We start from the raw sequence: 20,816 nt of genomic DNA, 5'->3' as shown, positions 1-20,816 counted from the left end.
CTGTGCCACAGCGCCGGCCCCAGGAGCCTGGAACTTAATCTGGATGTTCCATGTGGGTGGCAGGGCCCTCACCTCCCAGGGTGCATATTAACAGGAAGCTGGAATCAGAAATGGGGCTGGGATCTTCCACCTGCAACAGCCAGGACTGGGCCAGGCCAAAGCCAAAGCCCAGGACTCCATCTGCATCTCCTTACATGGTTGGCAGGGATCCAAGTACTGGAGCCACCACCTGCTGCCTCCCAGGGTGTGCATTAGCAGGAAGCTGGATTGGAAAAGGAAGAGCCAGGACTCAGACCAATGATTTCAGTGTGGGATGCAGGCATTCCAAGTGGTGACCTTGACTGCTGTACCAGACAACTTCCTTAGTGTGTTCATTCTTTTTTTTTTTTAAGTTTATTTATTTATTTGAAAGAGTTACAGAGAGAGAGAGAGAGAGAGAGAGAGAGAGAGAGAGAGAGATTCCATCTGCTGGTTCACTCCCTAAATGGCTGCAATGGCTGGGGTTGGGCCAGGCCAAAGCCAGGAGCCAAGAGCTTCTTCTGGGTCTCCCATATGAGTGCAAGGGCCCAAAGGCTTGGGCCATCCTCCACTGCTTTCCCAGGCGTATTAGCAGAGAGCTGGAATGAAAGTAGAACAGCTGGCATCCGTATGGAATGTCGACACTACACACGGCAGCTTAATCCACTGCTCCACAGTGCTGGCCCAGTGTGGTCATTCTTTTAAATCTAGTTCTTCTTCCTTTTGTTGGTAAATGTAATAATAAAGTTTCTTGCAGTAGTAGAATTGGCTTTTACTTGAGCAACACTTTTTTTATCTGGTATTTCAGAATAGTGATGAAACTTTTCTTTAAGCATACATTGATGTTACTCTATTACTTTAAAACAAATTATAACTGAACTATCACTAGAGTCATTTTTTGTAAGTACAAGCTAATGCATTTTCAGCTGATCCTTGCAGAACCTTCCAGATGTGCAAAAACTATCTTTTAGTTAGTGAATGTCATTTAACAAGTCTGCAAAGTGATAACTCTTCACATACACTCCTGGCTGTCTTGAGTCCATTAACTCTTGACAAAACTTTTATTCAGACAGCCTATGAACTCCGGCGTGAAGCAGCAGAGCCTGGAGTCTGGTGCCATAAATAGAAAGCTGAAAACAAATGGGAGTGTGGGGCTTGGGATTTTCTTAGAAGTCATTATTTTGACAAGATCATTTAATGTGCAATTCAGATCTACATATAAGGACTCCTTAAATATCTGAGTGACTTTTGATCTCAAACTTTTCTACCTTCCTATTGTTTTAGCTGCACCACCAGGATGTTTCCACAGTCTGAAGTATCTCAAAATGTTTATTTGAGTGTGTGTTCCCAGTGCTTCATTTGGTAGTTTTCTACAGGAAAAACATGTTCTTGAAGCATCTTGAAGATTCCCCACTGGGCACATTTACAAGGTCTAATAGACGTCAGTCTGCCTTGAAAACTCAAACTCTTGATTTTGAAAGCTTGTGAGTGAGTGTTGCCTCTGCGTCAGTGTTCTGAAGTCACTTCCGTATGCGTCAGTGCATTCTTGAAACGCAGAACCTCTTCCTGATTTCTGTACCTCTTTGGTCACCATGCAGAGCCGGCCAACATAAGTACAGTTTTATGAGGCAGTTTGGCTGGTGCCATTGTGTGACCTCGAGCTTGTCTGATTCTGTTTCGATTCTAGTGGAAATAAATTCATAAGTGAACTTATGGTTCTGGTAGTAGAAATGCAAATATCTGTAAAATTTAAGCATAGTGTGTGAAGTTGACTTTTTTTGAGAATTGAGACATTCAAGCAGCAACAAGTCCAGTAAGGTAACTATCTTCCAGGATTCTGCAGGTACATAGAGTGAGTAAAACTTTTCATTTAACTCACTTAAACTTCTGAAAACTTTGTAAGATATAAATATTGTTAGACTTGTATAATAAAAAATACTTTGAAACATTGACATTCTAAGCCCAAATTCTTTTCAGTTTTTAAGATTTTATTCATTTATTCAGTGAAAGGGCAGGGGGTAGAGTCCATCTGCTGGTTCAGTCCCTAAATGACTGCAATAACTGGGACTGGGCCAGGCCAGAGCCAGCAGCCAGAACCTCTGTCTGGGTCTCCCACGAGGGTGGGAGGAACCCAAGTTCTTGGGCCATCTTCCCCTGCCTCACAGGTGCATTATCAGAATGCTAGATCAGAAGGGCGGAGAAACAGGGACTCGAAATAGACACTGAAATAGTCGCGGGTACCCAAGAGGTGGCTTAGCCTCCTGTGCTACAATGCTTCCTTCACTACCCCCTTTTTAGAAATAAACATTGAGATTTTTATTTGAAAAATAAACAGAATTCATTATGATATTCCATAAAGAAAAGTTTGAGCTTCTTAACATCTAAAGCTAACGATAAGTAAAATAAAGTTGTATCAATTTAAATAGTAATCAAGTCTGTTATTTAAATTTAGGAACACTACTAGACTGCAAGTATGAGGGTGCTTCAAAAAGTTTGTAGAGATGAAATTAAAAGATAAGTTAATTTTGGTGTAAAAAAATTTTGATCCATGCATAGTTTTCGTTTTTCATGAACTTTTTGGATACTTCCTATATGCATGGGCTTCAAAATTTTTTGCATGGAAATAAACTTATCTTTTAATTCCATTTTCCACGAACCTTTTGAAGTCTCCTAGTATAATAACAGCCACAATAATTATACATCCTTCTACGCTTTAGGGGGGAAAAAAACTCTGAAAAGGCAGAGTAAGTTGAAAAGAAAAAATCCTAAGTCACTAATTCAGTGCTGAGGTAATGATGAGACAATGAGGTGACTCAAGGGGAGGGCTCGTTCAGGCACATGTAAAATCCTGGGGCAAAGTGATGATGGCTGAGTTTGGAAGTTGTTAGTGTTCAGATATTTTAACTGTTAGAATTTTTTTGAATAGCTGTTTTTTTGCTAAAGTTTAAATTTTTTACAAATATTTATTTTATATATTTGAAAGGCATGGAGGGAGGGAGACACATGCGCACAGACACACACACACACACACAAACACAGCAAGCAAGTGAGACAGAGAATGCTTCCGTCTGCTGCTTCACTCCCCAAATTTCCACAACATCCAGGTCTGGGCTAGGCTGAAGGAAGACTAGAACTCCATCCAGGTCTTCCACATGGATGGCAGGGACCCAAGTACTTGGGTCATCTTTGCTGCCTTCCCAGACATAGCAGCTGGAATACTGGATCGGAACTGATGCTCTGATGTGGGATAGTGGGGTCTCAAGCACTGGCTTAACCTGCGGTACCACAACGTCAACCCCAAGGTTTCATATTTTTGATTGCTTTAAAAATGTTACAAACCGTGGCGGCTGAAAGCTCACAGCCATTCACCATGAGACATCTGTGGTACACCCCTGCCTTGCTGTCATCCTGCATCTGACCCTTTGGTTTGAGTCAGATTTACCTCATTCCTCATGACCGTGTCGTCCTGCGTGCTTCCCTTTAGAGAACAGGCTCAGCAGAGCTGATTTTGATCCACAGTCTTCAACATTGATTAAGGTTTTCCTAGCTTCCTAATATGTGGTTAGAGTTTGTTGCTCAATATTACGTGACATCTGCCAAGCCCTGTGCTAGGTGCCATAAACACAAATATGAAAAGACATGTGCTCAACATACGAAATAATGATGTAATAAGAGAATTACCTTAACGGGGCTATGTCCGCCTGGATGCCTGAAATGTATCCTAGACTCAGAAGATTTCAAGTCAGCCTCATGCTCTCCCCTGAGCCCTCCACACACCCCCACCTGAATCATATTCAGTGTTGTACAGTCCAACAGCTGACACTCCCTTCTGTTTGATAACATGAGTCCATGTGCTCCACACATCTGTTTGCTGTGTACTCTATCACCTAGCTCTGTCTTCTGTATCTCTTAAGTATCTCCTGAGCCCATCTGCTTCTCTCCTGTGTTGCTTAAACCACACCCAGGATACTATCACATGCCAGTTGACCGATGCAGTTGTTTCTTGGCTTATCTCCTTATGCCCATTCCTGCCACACCCTGCACACGTGCACACTAAACACACAATATGCACTTTAAATGCGCAACTCCTTCATTGAGTTCCTCCCTGTCTCTCTGCCCTCACCTTGGAACCGTTGCCAGGTTCTCTGCTTCCCTTGGGGTGGTTGCACAGCCTCTTTGTCTGCCTACACCAGCCCCACTTGGATTCCTGTTCTCTCCTTCCATTTCATATTGATCTCAGGCCAGCCATCTCTTATGGGAATTCTTCCTAACCTTGTCTCGGTCTTTATGTATTTTCTGAAAGCACCATTCACTACTGTAGCACCTAATGAAGATATAACTATATTTGTCTTTGTGATTCCTTATGCTCCAAGAAGACAAGACTCTCTTGCATTCTGTGTTGTTTTTTGCTGCTAATCCTAGCACTTGGCAGGAATATGTGGCTGTTCATGATCTTCGTAGTCGTGGATCTCAAGGTGGCTAACAGTAGGCCCTGATTAAACATTTGTGGAGTGAAGGACTAACGTCCATACAACCTACAATAGTTATAAAGGAGAAAGAGCCTATTTATTTTCCAGGGGAGTCTGGAAAGAGTTGGAAAAAAGGTAGAGTTTGAACTGAGACTTTAAGGACAGGAGGTTCTTGGGCACTAAGACAATGAGTGAGTGTTTCAGAGAGAAGAGATAGCATTTGCAGATCCATGAAACTTGCAGGTCATGTTGTATGTAGCAGATTACTGAATGGTTCTGATTTCTAGAGTATGGGAGGTGGGTGGGAGACAGGAAGGAGGTGATGCCAAGCAGGAAAATGGTCAGTATTGTCTACAGAGTCATTGGATGTTACCTCACTGTTGTCCAAGTAGTGGCTTGCTGCCCTTTAAGAAGTCCTACGTGCAACTGGTGATTTTAGACTGACATTTTATTTTTTTTTTAAATATGTTGGACTAGAAACTATGAGATTACACCGTGTATAGTAAGTCTAAGTTTGACCTAGTGAAATAACTTTTTCTGTTAGGAGTGTGTGTGTTGTGCACATGTGTCTGTATATGCTGGGCTATAGTGCAAAATAAATGTCAGTGTATGTTTATGTGTGTGTGTGTGCACATGCATAGAACGGATGGGAAGAAACAGGAAACAGGTCAGGCAGTTGCAGTAGCCTAGGTGAAGAGGCAGAAAGTGATGGAGCAGATGGCTGTGATTGTGTAAGGAGTATGCCAGTTAGGCACGTGAGGATGGTGCTTTCCCTGGCTGCAGAGGCTCAGATATAGCAATCATGTCCATATAGTATTTACTTACACTGTTTTTTCTTTTTAAAGATTTATTTTTTAATTTGAAAAGCAGAGTGATGGTGACAAGGAGGGCAAGGGGAGAGTGGAGAGACATCTTGCATCCCCAAATGGCCCTAATGGTTGGGCCAGGCCAAAGCCAGGAGCCAGGAATTCCATTCATAGTCTCTCATGTGGATGAGGGACCCAGAAACTTGTGCCATCCTCCACTGCTTTCCCAGGCTCATTAGCAGGGAGCTGGATCAGAAGCAGAGGAGCTGGGACTTGAACCAGGGCTTCCAATATGGAATGCAAGCATCATAAGTAGTGCAGACCCTGCTTACACTATTTTCTGATTCACCACCTGGTCATCCATGGTTAACTTTTGCTCAGGAGAAAGCCACTTACATAATACATTTTGAGCCATAACAAAGCTGTTCTCACTGGAGAGGCCATCCAGGAGAAGGTCTCTTCTCCCAGCTTGGCTGAGGCTCTGTTCTGTTGCGTATTCTGACGTCAGGCAAGTGTTATTGCTAGGGAAAAGCGCAGAGATAATCTTCCTGTAACTCGTGGAGTGCCTTTTGTTCCCTGCCTCTCCTCTCCCTCTGCACCTGTATTCCTCTTCCTGCAAATCACTTGTTCTGCCTTTCTTAAAGACAGGAAGAATATTCAAATGTTCATAACACTTCTGGGTAGCTGAATTATAGAGTATTCTTTAGTTTCTTTTTTATGCTTTTCATCATTTTCTATAAAAAGTGTGTTTTACTTAAGATGTCTTTTTCTGATTATAAATGAATGCATGTTTGTTTTAAGCAAAAAAAAAAATACAACAGTGTATTAAGTAAATTAGCATTTCTAGTAATCTTCCTCTAATTTTGGTGAGGTTTTTTATGTGCACATAATGGCCTACACAATCACATCCATGTGTATTTATTAGATGTAACTATCAGACTGTAACTTGGTCTATAACATGTACCTTTTTCCCATTAGCCAATAGCATGGATGGCCTCTTAAAGTTACATGTAAGCTATCGATCCTATATCTGAAACTGTACGGGAGTCGGGGAGGTCATTTAGGTGAGCAGAGTGAGTTGAGGTGATATAGCAGTGATGGGCGGGCTCCACGGTGAACTGATGAACATGCAGTCCTCATCTGAGGAGGCAGCTGATACTTCACACTGGGAATTTGGTTTTTGGTTTTTGTTTCTGCAATAGGGTTTATCTTTGTTGGATTTTTGATATTCCACGAGAGACTGGAAAGTTGGAATTGTTTAATTGAATTTTCTCAACTTTTCATATACTGGGCAGGCCAGTCTGCAATCTGGTCTGTGTCCAGGGATACAGGTGTTTACCACTGAATGTAAATGTACCTCCTTCTATTTAAGTAGCTGCTTTAAGAAATATAAGTGTGTTTCATCTTTCTGTTTTTGGCGAGTTTTTTTCTGTGGACATGATGGCCGGCACAATCACATCCTTCATTGAAGTTGATGTGTTCTTTTTCTACAGTGCTGGCAGGCACCCCATCTCAGATTGGAAATTGAACAACAAATTAGTCAAGTCCCTAGACCAGCGCAGCTCTGCTGAATTCTTTAGCACTGTCAAGAGTTTCACCCAGGACCTTATGGCAAGCAGCTGTTTACTCTTCTTTCTTAAACGTATAGTGAAGGATTCAGAGAGGAGGTAAAAATTGCAGAGTCTAAATGTGGAATAGAGACATTTCAATCACTTGGCAAAGGATTCTTCGTAGCACTAACCTGAATGTAGGAATTCGGTGGCCTGGGACTGCAGGTGCTTTGTCTTGGGGTCTGTCAGGTGTTTCATCTAGTCCATGTGGATTGGAAGATGATGGGGGAGAGCAAGGGAGCACGTTGCATAAAGGATCTTGTTTTTAATTCTGACCCATTAGTATGTAGGATTAGATTCATCTCCAACAGATTCTGGAGCAGATTCGTTTCTCCTTCCTCATTGTGATGGCACTGTGAGTTCTTTCCGTCTGGGCTTGTTTCATGTATATGTGGAAGGAAACAAACCATTTCCTTTACTCACATCTTCTTCACCTGCCCAAACTTCCATTTTCTCTTCTGTAGGACGTGATTGCTGCTGCAGCTAATCATAGAGTTGTTGAGGGGATTCCATTTTCAAGAACCCTGAAAGAAACTAGTGCAGTGATCAGCAATGTTGGTTCCCTTCCTTTCTCTTTATTCTTTTTTTTCAGTGTGAAACTCTTAGCACACCTCATTCAAGTGATCTTGAAGAATCCAGACTGTTCAGGTTGGGGACTGTGTATTGACTTATGAGCAGTAGTAACCTAAAGAAGTAGAGCTGTCACTTGGGGCATTATCGTGCTTTAAGTAGAAACTGATTTCTTTTGTTTATAGTTTTTGACGTGTTTCTGTTTTGGTCTGACTAGGAGGAGCCTGATCTGGTTAGTGCAATTTATGGCCGAGGGATAGCCTATGGAAAGAAGGGACTACATGTGAGTATGTAATAGTTACGATTGCCATAGTGCCTACCTGACCTGACATGGACCAGGGTTCTGCTAGAACTGCTAGTATTGTTCTTTGAGTTTTGATGGACAAGCAATGGTATTGTTCCAGTTCACAGATGAGAAAATGGCAATAGATGATGTACCAACGGTCAAATGGCTAGTTAAGCGGTGGACTGGGATTTACACCCAGGTCTTCTGAAGTCAATATTGAAGAACTGGACAGTAGACTAAGAAAAGCATGAGAGTTGCCTGCATTCCTAAGAATTAATCATTGATAAAACTAGAGACTAGACATCAACAGTGCAGTAAGTCTTAGATTTTGAGTTTTTTATCAGTTGTCAAGGGTTGAATAAAAGAGCAAGAGGGCTTTTTTATTATATGTTGCAGATAAATATGATTGTAGCTGCAATCAAATTATTCTCTTTATTTCTCCAAGGAAGGCTACAATGAAAATAATATTTTATGCAAACAAAGACACTGTGCTATAAAAGTGGAGATTTCCCTGAGATTATATAGTAAATCATGCAATGGTCTAAGATTCAGCTCTATATTTTTAGTCTAGAACACTGTCCACAACTTTTTTCTGTTGCCTCAAATGTACTAAAATATCCATATGCTTTAGGGAAATACCACTTTTATAACTTAAAGTCTTTAATATTCTTATTAAATACTTTAATTTTATTAAAAATGTTATAAGTATTGTACTTAGCTGGTACCAGCTTGGTGGAGCAATTTTATTTACAGACTTTTGAGAACACATTCAGAATTGAGAAGAATGGAGGTGTTCAGGACAGAAACAGTGTTACAGTCATAACCTCAACAGATAACCAGGGTTGAAATTGCCCAAGTTAGAGTTCAAAGATGAGCAGCTTCTTCTAAATTCTCATCTTTTAAAATTTTATATTTTGATATGATATTTGTTTATACCCTTAATTTAAAAAGTTATATGTGTGTTTTTAATATAAAATTAACATACAGATGTTAGAGACAGTTTACCTAGTCTTCTTAAGATGTGTAGGTCCATAGGCTATAGATTTGCTTGATACTGACTTGGTCCATTTCTGTTCCTCCTTTGCTACTGGTCAGCAAGCATCATTCCACTTGCTGGTATCCATATACTTTTCCCTTGAAATTTGTTGATTCAGTGTTTAAACAGATTACATTTAGATAATATCCTGCTGTCTGTGGAACTTGTGATAGGTAGCCAAGTCTAATGTGCTATTGATGGGTAGGTAGACTTGAGTGAGTTAAGTCCATAGTCCATATTCATTTCTAATCAATTAGTTCTATCATTACTAAATTATTAGTTTTTCAGAAAATCTTCTACCTCATTTTGAGTTACAGTATGTCTCATACTAAGCTAATGCCTTTTCAAGGACATTAAGAATGCTGAGCTTGCTCTGTTTGAACTGAGCCGAGTAATTACCTTGGAACCAGATCGTCCAGAGGTATTTGAGCAGCGAGCTGAAGTGAGTGTGGTTTTCTTTTTCCCTCTGTCATTATTGGATTAGTTGAAATTCTGATTTTTTTTTCCTATTATTTTATTGCTTGTAAATTTTGACACTCCCTTATACCTGCTTTGTTTTCCAATATAGATTCTAATACTTTTAAGCATGGTTGAAATTACTAGAAGACTGTGGACTGAGTGATACTCCTGATCTCACAATGAGAGTGATGTTTAGCATTGAAATATGCAGTTATGATGTGTGCCACTTCTCTCAGTATTCACTGAAAAATATATCACACATGACAATTTACTATATATGTGTTACATATGCACCTACACATATATGGAACATACTTTGATGAAACAATGTGATAGTTCGGTCAAACTGAAATATATAGCCCCCGGAAGTGTTTATTCTGAGGAAGCATGTGTGTGTGTATATGTAGGCACTTGTGCAAGTATTTCATCATTCTGAGACAGACCCACCTGCAAAGATCAGGTAAGGATGATTATAACCGAACCTTAAGGAACTTAGGATCTGAAGTGGAGACACAGAGGTAACATGGTGACGGCGCCACAGGGATCCTTACTCGGGCTGACAGCCAGAGGTGGTGCTTCTGTGGGAAAAGAAGGGGGAGGGAACAAAGGGAGTGTTTGCTGAGACTGACTGAGGAGGTGAGGCCAGGGCCTATCAACTCATGACCTGGGGGACACAGTGGAGAAGGCATTTCAGAGCAACAGGTGTGAACAAGGGCAGTCCTTTTAATGTTTTCAAATGAAATGTGTTCTTTTTACCGTTTTAAGATAACAGCAGACTATCGAGGTTCCATGTGTGTTAATACATTCAAGCTGAATAAAGCTGAACTTTTACTCATCTGATATGGTATGATTGTGTTGTTGAACTAAAAATATTTACTTTTGGCTACTGCTACCACTATATTATTGCAGTGGCAAGACAAGGCTCCGAACTGGGACCAGCTGGCCCTGCCTGTCTTCAGGAGAGAAAGGAAAAAAAAAACATCTTGAGACAAGAAGAAATTAGTTAAACTCAACAAATTTAGGCTTTAGTGTCTTAAGAGTTGTAATTTTTTAATTAATTAGTTAATTAGAGTTACAGAGAGAGAGGGAGAGACAGAGATCTTCCCTCTGCTAGTCCACTGTGCTGATGGCCGCAATGGCCAAGGCTGGGCCAGGCCAAAGTGAGGGGCCAGGAGCCAGGAGCTTTATTCCAGGTCACCCATGCAGGTGCAGGGGTCCAAGCACTTGGGCCATCTTATGCTGCCTTCCCAGGTGCATTGGCAGGAAGCCAGATCAGAAGTGGAGCAGGTGGGTCTTGAACCAGGTGGTGGCTTTACCTGCTATGCTACAATGCTGGCCCCAAGATTTATTTTATTTTATTTGAAAGGCAAAGTGACAGAGGGAGAGACAGATATCTTCCATCCACTGCTTTACTCTCCAGTGACCGCAGAGTTGCAAGCTGTGACTTAAGCTACTGCACCACAACATTGGCCCCAAGAGTTGTAATTATTAGCCAGAAATATGCACAGACTAATCTTTTTTAAAAAAGATTTATTTATTTATTTGAAAGGCAGAGTTAGAGAGGGAGGGAGAGACACAGAGAGAAGTCTTCCGTCCACTCTTTTATTCCAAAGTGGCCACAATGGCCAGAACTGGGCTGATCTGAAGCCAGGAGCCAGGAGATTCATCTAGGTCTCCCACATGGGAGCAGAGGCCCAAGTACTTGGGCTGTCTTCCTCTGCCTTCCCAGGCACATTAGCAGGGAGCTGGATCGGAAGTGGAGCAGCCAGGACTTGAACCAGTGCCCATATGGGATGCTGACACTGTGCACGGAAGCTTAACTTTCTAAGCCACAGCACTGGCCCCAAACTAATAGAGTTAGAGGAAGTATACCTGGATTGGGCCGGGGCCACATACAGGTCTTCATGTGGTTAATACACAGCAGAACAAATCTGTATGTCTTCCCTGGCACTGTTCAAGATGCTGTGCTGGGATTCCAGTGGAAGCCATGAATCTGATGCTTAGAGAATTTGTAGATGATTACACTATCTGAGTGACTGATGTGTTTGCTATAGTCAGGAACAGGTGTCAGTGGGGAGGCAGCTGATCCAGTGTTCCAGGTCAAAATACTGGATATGTTGAAGCACACAGAAAGGCCTGAGATGGTTGGTGGTTGGTATCACAGTCTCCCTGGCTTTGGTCGCTGGCTTTCTGATGTGGCTATCAAGACTCAAGAGAGCTTTGAAGCCTTGTCGGAGAGAGCTGTGGCAGTGGTTGAAGATCTCATTCTTAGTATAAAAGGCAAGCTTGTTACTGATGTTTTCAGACTGATCACTGCCAATATTATGTTCTTAAGACGTGAACCGAGACAAACAACTTCATATCTGGGTCACTTAAACCAGCCATCCAATCAGGCATTAATTCACAACTAAAGAGATATTCTTATTTTGCTACTATTTGAACTAGAACAGAAGATTGCTCAATGTACATAAGAAGAGTTGTTTGGAAAGTTCAGCACTTAGGAACTGCAGTGAACATTGTAAACAGAACAAATCCATCCTCCAAGAATGAATTATGAGGCTGTCAAAGAAAATAAGCAGACACCTGAACAACTGGCAATAAAGAATGTTCCAGGAGGAACATGTAGATGTCAGATATTGTCCAGTGTTCAACAGCTGTGTTGGATACTGCCCTATTTAAATAAGGCAATACCAGAAGCCATTAGTGATACTCCCAGCCTATATATCCTTCTCCTCAAGATCAAGGGGCCTTGGAAGGTGTATTTGGTTAAATGTACGACATCTGGCATCATTTGCAGCACTGTTAACACCCTCAGTCTCAGTTGTGCAATGACTTTGGTTTCTCTGGTCAGGATCTTTGCAGATTCCAAAGTTGCACAAGAGTACATCAAAGTGGACAGATTTTGTTTGATCACATTTAATATTTGAAGAACCCTGTAGCACACATATATTTAGATTGTTTCATTTTTTAGTTTATTAAAAAAATTTGATTGTTTATTATAAAATAAATTTACAACAAAATCACTTTTTTTCATTTTTGAGAGAGAAAATAGTTTGTAATGCTTGAACACTTAAGAACTATATTTATAATGTTTTTACTCTCAAAATTATATAAAGTGTCTTTCAGTTCAGTCTCAAAGTGAATTATATATTTTGTTGGAAATTTGAGTTTTGGGATGAAATCTCAGTTAATGATGTATTTCCTCTTATTTATTTTGGATCATAATCCATGACTATAATTTTTTTCATCACTGCACAAGACTTGCTTTTGTTTAGTGGCTAATTTGGTGGTTAATGCAGTAGTCATTTGCTTATTGTGTTTTAGGAATATATTTACTAGGATTTTTTGTTTGTTTGTTTTTTTAAAGATTTTATTTATTTACTTGACAGGTAGAGTTACAGACAGTGAGAGGGAGAGACTGAGAGAAAGGTCTTCCATCTGTTGGTTCACTCCCCAAATGGCTGCAATGGCCAGAGCTGAGCTGATCTGAAGCCAGGAGTCGGAAGCTTCTTCCAGGTTTCCCACGTGGGCGCAGGGGCCCAAGCATTTGGGCCGTCTTCTGCTTTCCCAGGCCATAGCAGAGAGCTGGAGTGGAAGCGGAGCAGCTGGGACTTAAGCTGGCACCCATATGGGATGCTAGTGCTGCAGGCAGAGGACTAACCTACTGTGTCACAGTGCCTGCCCCCTGTTTCCTAGTTTTTATTCCAGTTCTTACCCCTGCATGAGACAAAGATCAAAGCAGAGGCATAAATAAAGCACACATATTAGAGCAAGAGTGAGAGAGTGAGAATACATTCAAGTATGAGTGCAAGTAACCTGTGAGGAAAAAGCTCTCCATGAGAGGGCCTGAGAGGCAAGAGAAGGAGCCAGAAAAGAAGGCTGCTCCATTGTCCAGCAGTCCTGTTTTTGAGGGTAGAGCCGGTGCCCTAATTGAATATACAATATATACAAATAGGATGAAGTTTGGGTGGGTTTTAGTTTGCGTGATGTTTACTGGGAGCTTCATGGTATCTCTACTTGAGGTTTAGTTCTGCGTGTTCATCATGGTGTTTCCTATTCCCAGATGAGACGTACATGCATCACAGAGAAGTAGGTAGGTGTACTGGGTGGCGTGTTAAGGGGTGGAGTTACAGTGCAGGGTTTGAGGATTGAAATTGTGGGTGTATCTTACAGCTCATTTATTTCCTACTCCCTCCCTAGCTCCCCCATCAATGGAAAAGATACTGATGCTTTTTTCTCCCATTACTCCAGTGTTATGTAAGACTGCTATGATAAATAATGAATTTAATTAGATAGATTAGTTGAGAGTTATTTGGCAGGTTTTCAGAATTTGCATATGTAATAAAATGCCAATTGTTTGTGTAACATGGTATTGGTAAATAGAAAAATAAGCTTGTCTTAAAAATACATAGTAATAGTTCCTTCTGGTTTTCCAGCTACATTATACCATACCACTTGAATATGTCAGGAGTTATTTTATGAGAAATCTTCCTTCTAAAAGTCTGTATTTAATGAAAACAATTTAACCTTATTAATGCATATTGACCATTGAACTGGGTTGTGCTAATTTATTTATGTACCTAGGAGTTGATAAGCTTGGTAGGGCTATTTTTCCTTCCAGAATATAACTCCAGCCCACTGTGCTTTTTGAATTTTCAGGCGTATGCTCTATTTCTTTCTCCTTCTGAGCTATCATTCTTACTGCTGGTGATGGGCTTGCTGAAATCCTCTCTCTTGTTGGTTTTAAGCTGCTGTAGAGCAGGACATCAGTTAGCAAAACCTGATAGAAATGAACTGTATTTATAAAAAAAAAAAACTCTATGTGAGTGTATAAACCCTACTCTAAGGACATTTGTTCAGGATACAGTGCCTGTGTTTCATTACATGAATATTGATACCCATTTTGGATTTTCCTGCCTTTTTGGTTTATTTTGGTATTCTGAACTGTCTTCGGTGTTGTCATATTTCTTTATTGCTGTCCAAACAAACTTTTCCAAACAGATTTCTAGATCTTTTCCCTCCTACCTTATAAATCATACTGATAAGCTGAGAGTTGTTGATGCATAAGAACCTACAGAGCACTTGGAATCTTAGAAATGGTCAGTCAGCTTTTACTACTATAGACGATATAGCCAAAGATCAGGAAGGAGTCTAATCTATGTTCCATAATTTGTTTATTTTAATGGCTCAGTTATCTTTCAGACTGATTTTGACATCTTTATGCCAAAATTTGATTTGAAAAGTAAAATATAGGTCAAGGAAAAAAGGTCACATTTCAAGAAAAGCGGCATCTGTTATAACACAAACATGAACAATGACAAGGCAATTTCCACAGTCATAGTTCATCTCCCCCCACCTGAGCAAAAAAGATTAATGGCTCCTTAGTTCACTGACTTTGAACCCCACTGCATAGTATGTGGGGGTCAAGCATTGCACCTTGCTAAAACAGTAATTTTGTGACTAGAGTGTGGTAAGGTAGAATTGAAAAAGTTAAAATGTTGGTAATTTTAGAATTGAATATTAGAACTTTTCCTGATTGTGTGTTTTGGATTTCTAGATCCTGTCCCCTCTTGGACGAATTAATGAAGCAGTGAATGATCTCACGAAAGCCATTCAACTTCAGCCCTCAGCACGGCTCTACAGACATCGGGGGACCCTGTACTTCATATCAGAGGTGACTCATTTTTGTCTTGAAACATTTCCTTTCATGATGATAAAGATGTTACTTTTCCCTTGATCTCAGAAAGCTACTTACTCTTTGGTAGACTTGATTTGAACCATCTATTCATATATTTGTGCTACAAGATGGTTATAAAAGCATTGTTTTTAGTTGAAATTAAACTCAGTGGAGAATATTAAGGAGATAGGAAAATTTGGTTCATGACATCTACTGCAGCTGTTTTTTGAAAATGTCAGCACAGAGATGCAGACTGCCATATTTAATGATTATTAAACATAGAGGAACAATTTGGATTTCTGTGAACCCAAGAACCATAACCTAAACTAGCATGGCCTTCCACACTGTAGCATCTCTCTGGAAGTGACCTGAATTGAACAAGATTATCTTTTATCCTCACAGTGGTATTAATGATTGCCACAATTACTTTTGTGAGTTTGTAGTACTTTTAGTAAAAATTTCCCATTGCAAAAGAAAATATATGAAAAAAACCACTGAACATAGCACATTTTAAGGTTGTTCTATGGCATAATTATTGTGACTCTATCCAGGATGCTAAAATGCTCATACCAGAAGTTTTTGTGACAGATGATCACTTTAAAAGTATTTGAAATGATATTCTTTTCATAGTTGAGACAGAATGGTTAAATTAAACCTTTGTGAATTTTTTAAAAATAATTTCCCAAGCAAGCCTATTTTAATGAGTAGTGTAAGCATTCAACTAAAGTTTATAATCATGCAGTGGTTCTTTGAAAGCCAAAAAAGGATACCAGGTGAATGGGGAATTTTTTTTTCTGTACCAGTCAAAAATAGGAACTGTTCAAAAATCTAATGAGTATTATTTTATCCCCCCCCACTCTCCTTTTTGTAGGACTATGCAACAGCCCACGAAGACTTTCAGCAGTCCTTAGAACTGAACAGAAACCAGCCTATAGCTATGCTATACAAAGGTTTAACTTTCTTTCACAGAGGACTTTTGAAGGTGAAAGTGTTGTGCAATCTGTGTACAGTATGATGGTCCCACTTCCCTTTGAGGGTGGGAGGAATCCAGTTTGATATGTTTTAAAATGACCTCTCAAGTATTTAACTGATGTGTTTTAGAGAGAACTCAGAATTGGAGAATTTATTGAGCACCTACTATTTGCTTGGTTCTTGGAGGAGGTACAGAAAGGGAAAGGACCAAAGGCCAATAAGAGGGAGGAACAACACTTCACACCTACAAAGGATGCAGTAACAGTGTTCCAGAAGGAAGGACTTTCAGGCAGAGAAGGATAGCATTGGGGAGCTCACTGGAAGATGGAAACAGGCAGTTCCCGCAGCAGCAAGTAGTCAGGCTTGAGTCTGAGGAAGATGAGGCTCTCCAGTTGGATGAGGGCAAGTTCTCAGTCCAGAGTACTATGCTAAGCATCTTGACTGGAATGCTTCATCCCAGAGGAACTGTAAATTCTAAGCTTGGGGAAAATGTATAGTTCCTAACAAATCTCTATTTTTTTTTAAGATTTATTTATTTATTTATTTGAAAGTCAGAGTTACACAGAGAGAAGAGAGGCAGAGAGAGAGAGAGAGAGAGAGAGAGGTCTTCCATCTGCTGGTTCACTCCCCAACTGCCAGAGCTGCGCCCATCTGAAGCCAGGAGCCAGGAGCTTCTTCCAGGTCTCCCACGTGGGTGCAGGGGCCCAAGGACTTGAGCCATCTTCTACTGCTTTCCCAGGCTGTAGCAGAGAGCGAGATCAGAGTGGAGCAGCCATGTCTTGAACTGGTGCCCATATGGGATGCTGACGCCCATATGGGATGCCGGCGCTTCAGGCCAGGGAGTTAACCTGCTGTGCCACAGCACTGGCCCCCAAATCTCTAATTTTAACATGTAAATTCTGACAGTATGGTGGCTGAGGAGTTGAGGGTTGGAGAGACTAAGAGACACCGGTTGTATTCCAGGTTAGAGGTGACAAGACATGTCTGAGATTGGAGGTAATATGAGTATTGCTTGAAAACTGCCTGGATGAGGAGGTAGAAGGAAATGGGAAAGTTATCTGAAATGGGTATTAGTGCGGGGTGGAGATGGAGCTTCTAGGATGTTCCCTCTTCCTGCCCAGGCACCCAATTCCCATGCTCTGAGTCTGTGTTGAGAATCTGCTGTGCTGTTGGTTTAAGCCAGGAATCCAGGGGGCTAGCCTTCTTCCTTGGGCCTCCTCAGTGCCACAGAAGGCCTGGCACATAGTAGGTGCTCTAGAATAAGACACATCTTGCTATCTAACTGAAGAAAGACTAACCCAGGAACCGAATGCAGTCAATCTGCACAGCCAAAGCAGTGCCTTTTGATTCACCAAGCAAGTCTTCCTAGGAAGGTGGTCCTTAACCAGAGTTTTGTAGGCCACAAAAAATTGCAACAGCATGTGACAGGGGAGTGAGCCGGGGCAAAAAGAGCATACATTTATTACTGACAGTAGTTCTGAGTATTTTGAGGATCTGACACCCACACACATGCTTGGCTGGGGGGTGGGGGTGAGGGTACACCTGTTAAAAGGCCAGATGTTATAAACCCTCAGTGTTGAAGGCAGAGCCTGTCTCATAGTGGCTGACTCAATGTATTAGCAGGTCAATGAATTTCAAGAACAGAGCATTAAATTTGGTTGGAAAGTCTTTTTTTTAAAAGATTTTATTTATTTATTTGAAAGGCAGGATGACAGAGGGTGAAAGAGAGAGAGAGGGAGAGATCTTCTGTCTGCTGGTTCACTCCCCAAATGGCTACAATGGCCAGGGCTGGGCCATTCTGAAGTCAGGCGCCTGGAATTCCATCCTGGTCTCCCACATGTCTGTACTTGAGCCATTTTCCACTGCCTTCCCAGGCACATTAGCAGGTAGCTGGATTGGAAGTAGAGCAACTGGAACTTCAACTGGCTCATTTATAGAGTGCTGGCTTTGCAAGCAGCAGCTCAACCCACTGCGCCACAATGCCAGCCCCAGGAAGGTCTTAGTCTGAGTTCTTGCTTTGATTTTTTTTTTCACCTGCACTCTTCAACTTACCTGAACTCTTTCAGCTTCATAGCTGAAGAGTAGAAAGAATCCTACTATCTGAGTTTTAAAGTGATTGTAAGGATTAAGTAAAATCTACATAAAAAAGTACTTTGAAAGCTAAAATAGGAATCAAGTATTTATCATAGATTATTTTGCCTGTGAAATTTGATCTAAGTTGTGTACACTTAAAAAAAGAAAGAAAGAAAACCTTCTTGTCCTGCTAAAAACCAAACTAGAAAGGATTCTGCAGTTTCTGCCTCAGACGCCTCCCGTGCATTTTGCAAGGGCATGGCAGGGAGCTCTGGAAAGCTTCTGTCTCCCTAGGGCTTTCAGACTGGCCACTGAAGGCTTGGAGAGCAGTTTCTTAAAGCCTGCTTTTAGCAGCTCCCAGATGGACTTTGTCAGTTTGTTTTGTATCTGCCCTCTGTTCCCATCATCATTCCTCATACCTGAAATAAAAAGAACCACAGTGCACCTCACTCTATCCCTTCAGGCTCTCATGGAAGAGAAAAAGGTTCAAAACATAAAAAATACCAACTCCTAAAGAGGTTAAAATATTTTTGAGAGTAAACAAACTCAAACAAATGATTTCACTTTTTAACTTTGTTACTGTAATGTAGAAACATGGGCAGAGTTCTTTGGGAATGAGAGTTTTTTCAGGAAAGAGCTATAACTGAGACACTAACTATAAATTGGGTAAGAACAAAAATTCAGTTTGGTTTATTCCAAATCTACATGATATGAATCTAGAGACAGTGTTTTTGTTTCCTGAGTATTAGCATCTCCTAAGTGAGCCAGTCTTACCAAGTTATTTGGTTCTTCCTCTCTTCACCAAGTTCAAAGGCACAGCATCAACAGTTTAATAGATAGGAACTCTTCCTTTGCATTTTTATAGATGTGCCATCTGAAGAGGTCAGAGTGGTTATGTATTATCATTCATTCCAATAGCACCCCAGAGTCAGAAAAGGAACAGATGGTGTTTCCCATTATACAAATTAGAAAACTGAGTCCGAGGTGAAATGACTGGATTAATGAATGAACTTAGCTCCCACATTTCTATTTCTCTTGTTAACTGTAAAGACAACGTGTTAAATGAGCTATTGAGTTTGAGCTATTTTCAGTATCCTAAAGGTGGTCTGTCTAGGTCAACAGCAATTTAAAAATTAATTAGGTGGGTGATTGCTTATTTACTGTATGATATATTACATTAAAAGTATATTCAGTAATATTACATGACAAATATCACAATTGTCCAATTCTGTGAATGTGTAAGACATTTTGGATTTTTCTAGAGAAATAACAGCAGAAACTTGTATATGGCATTCCCTCTTTTATTTATGTTGTAAGGATATTTTGAAAACTGTATATTGTAAGCACTCATTTTTATCAGCCTTTGCTAGGAGAGTTACCTGAGAGTGTCTCTAGTTACAATGAACAGCCCCAGTGCTCGGTGACCATCAGATAGAAAGAAAGATGGTGAAACTGAGAGTGGTGATGATTGCATTTGCCAAGCAAATGAATTCCGAGCCAGTTCGTATGTTGAGAGATTGATTCATTCGAACGTAGTTTCTTTGTTCCCAATGGCTTAAGATCTTGATTCTGCTATGTCCCCTCTTTGGCAGAATGAGGTAGAGAGCTGTGAAGTGATTAGACAGGAACCCTGAAACCAAAGACTCTTAAAAGCTGAAGAGAAATCAGACTTTGAAGAACTGTGGCGTCCAAGCATGCCGTAAGTGGAGTGGGCAGCAGATGCCTCCTGGGCATCTCCACCTAGATGTCCACAAACACTCCAGACTTAACACGCCCCCAGCTGGACTCATGACCCCTCGCTCCCCACCTGCAGCTGTCCCCCTTCTGAACCTCCTTGTGTTGGTTAACGCTCTCACCAGCTCCCCGGGCTCTTCAGCTTAAAAGCTTCCTACCCTTTCTTCTCCCTCATCCCCCATACCCAAGCAGCCACCAAATTCTGTCTTAGTTTGCTTTTAAATATGCCTCCTGAATTGGACCCTTCGTACTCTCCTCAGAGACACTCACCCAATTTGAGCTTTCATTATCTCTCGCCTGGACTACCATAGCAGCCTTCTAATTGGACTTCTTGTCTCCATTTTCTCACTGCCCTAGTCAGTCTTTGTTGTTAGCAGTAATCTTCTATAGAAAGTGCATTTCCCGAAGCCACTGTGTGCCTGCCTAAGGCTCCCTAGTCCTCAGGCTTGTGGGGTGATGTCCGGGCTGCACCGCTTACCCTAGGTGGCCCGTGTCCTCCAGCCCTGGCCTGCCAGACTAGCCTGGTCCCTTGCCTTTGTCCTGTCCCCCCACCCCCACCCACTCACCCTACACTTCTGCCACACCAAATTTCCCAGCATTCTCCAGTGCTCTGTGCTATAGCACAGTATTAGTTCCCCTGTCCCAAATGCCCTCTTTCTTTGCCAAATTCCTTTGCATTTTCTAAAACCCAGCTCCGTTGTCACTTCCTCACTGAAGCCTGTTCCAATAACACTGCCCCCGCTTAGTGATTTCCTTTTCTTTGTCCCCAGAGACCTACTCATACCTCTATTGTAGCTCCTAATTTGTATTCTAATAACCCGATAACGTAATTGGCTTTCTAACTAGACTGTGATTCTGAGAGGACAGAGATAATGACTTGCTCATCTGTACCCCCAGTACCTCACGCTGTCCCCAGCACATAGTAGGCGCTCAATACATGTTTGTTGAATTAATGTAGTTGTGAATATTCTAAGTGATCAAGGCTACGCCATGGCAGGAAGCCTAATGTAGAGTGGTTCTTAATGTTTCTTAATTGTTAAAACTTCTCCATCGCCATCTGTTTATCAAACAGCCAATATTCAGAAGGAGTCCTTAATAAGTAGTTG

General features: G+C 41.1%; 1 protein-coding gene and 1 pseudogene across 6 annotated transcripts in view; both read left to right on the top strand.

Annotated features, from left to right (window-relative positions):
- The window catches only part of TTC13 (tetratricopeptide repeat domain 13), a 91,165-nt gene that overhangs the window by 26,855 nt on the left and 43,494 nt on the right, over nt 1-20,816 (top strand). For 4 of the 6 annotated variants that reach the window (XR_009867929.1, XM_062210594.1, XM_062210595.1 and 1 more), the window contains exons 5-8: nt 7,691-7,756; nt 9,145-9,237; nt 14,812-14,928; nt 15,803-15,913. Coding sequence is in view for 5 of the 6 variants with exons in the window: in XM_062210594.1 (XP_062066578.1) it covers nt 7,691-7,756; nt 9,145-9,237; nt 14,812-14,928; nt 15,803-15,913 (387 nt within the window). In the remaining variant the exon portion in view is untranslated. The remainder of the gene's footprint in view (nt 1-7,690; nt 7,757-9,144; nt 9,238-14,811; nt 14,929-15,802; nt 15,914-20,816) is intronic. The other 2 variants (XM_062210597.1, XM_062210596.1) reach the window with 1 other exon arrangement.
- Nucleotides 9,778-11,937, top strand: LOC133773821 (26S proteasome non-ATPase regulatory subunit 14-like; annotated as a pseudogene).

This window comes from Lepus europaeus, chromosome 14, assembly GCF_033115175.1.
Source record: "Lepus europaeus isolate LE1 chromosome 14, mLepTim1.pri, whole genome shotgun sequence".
In the NCBI taxonomy this organism is placed as follows: Eukaryota; Metazoa; Chordata; class Mammalia; order Lagomorpha; family Leporidae; genus Lepus; species Lepus europaeus.
The sequence above is the reverse complement of the archived record's forward strand: the minus strand, read 5'-3'. Positions and strand labels throughout refer to the sequence as shown.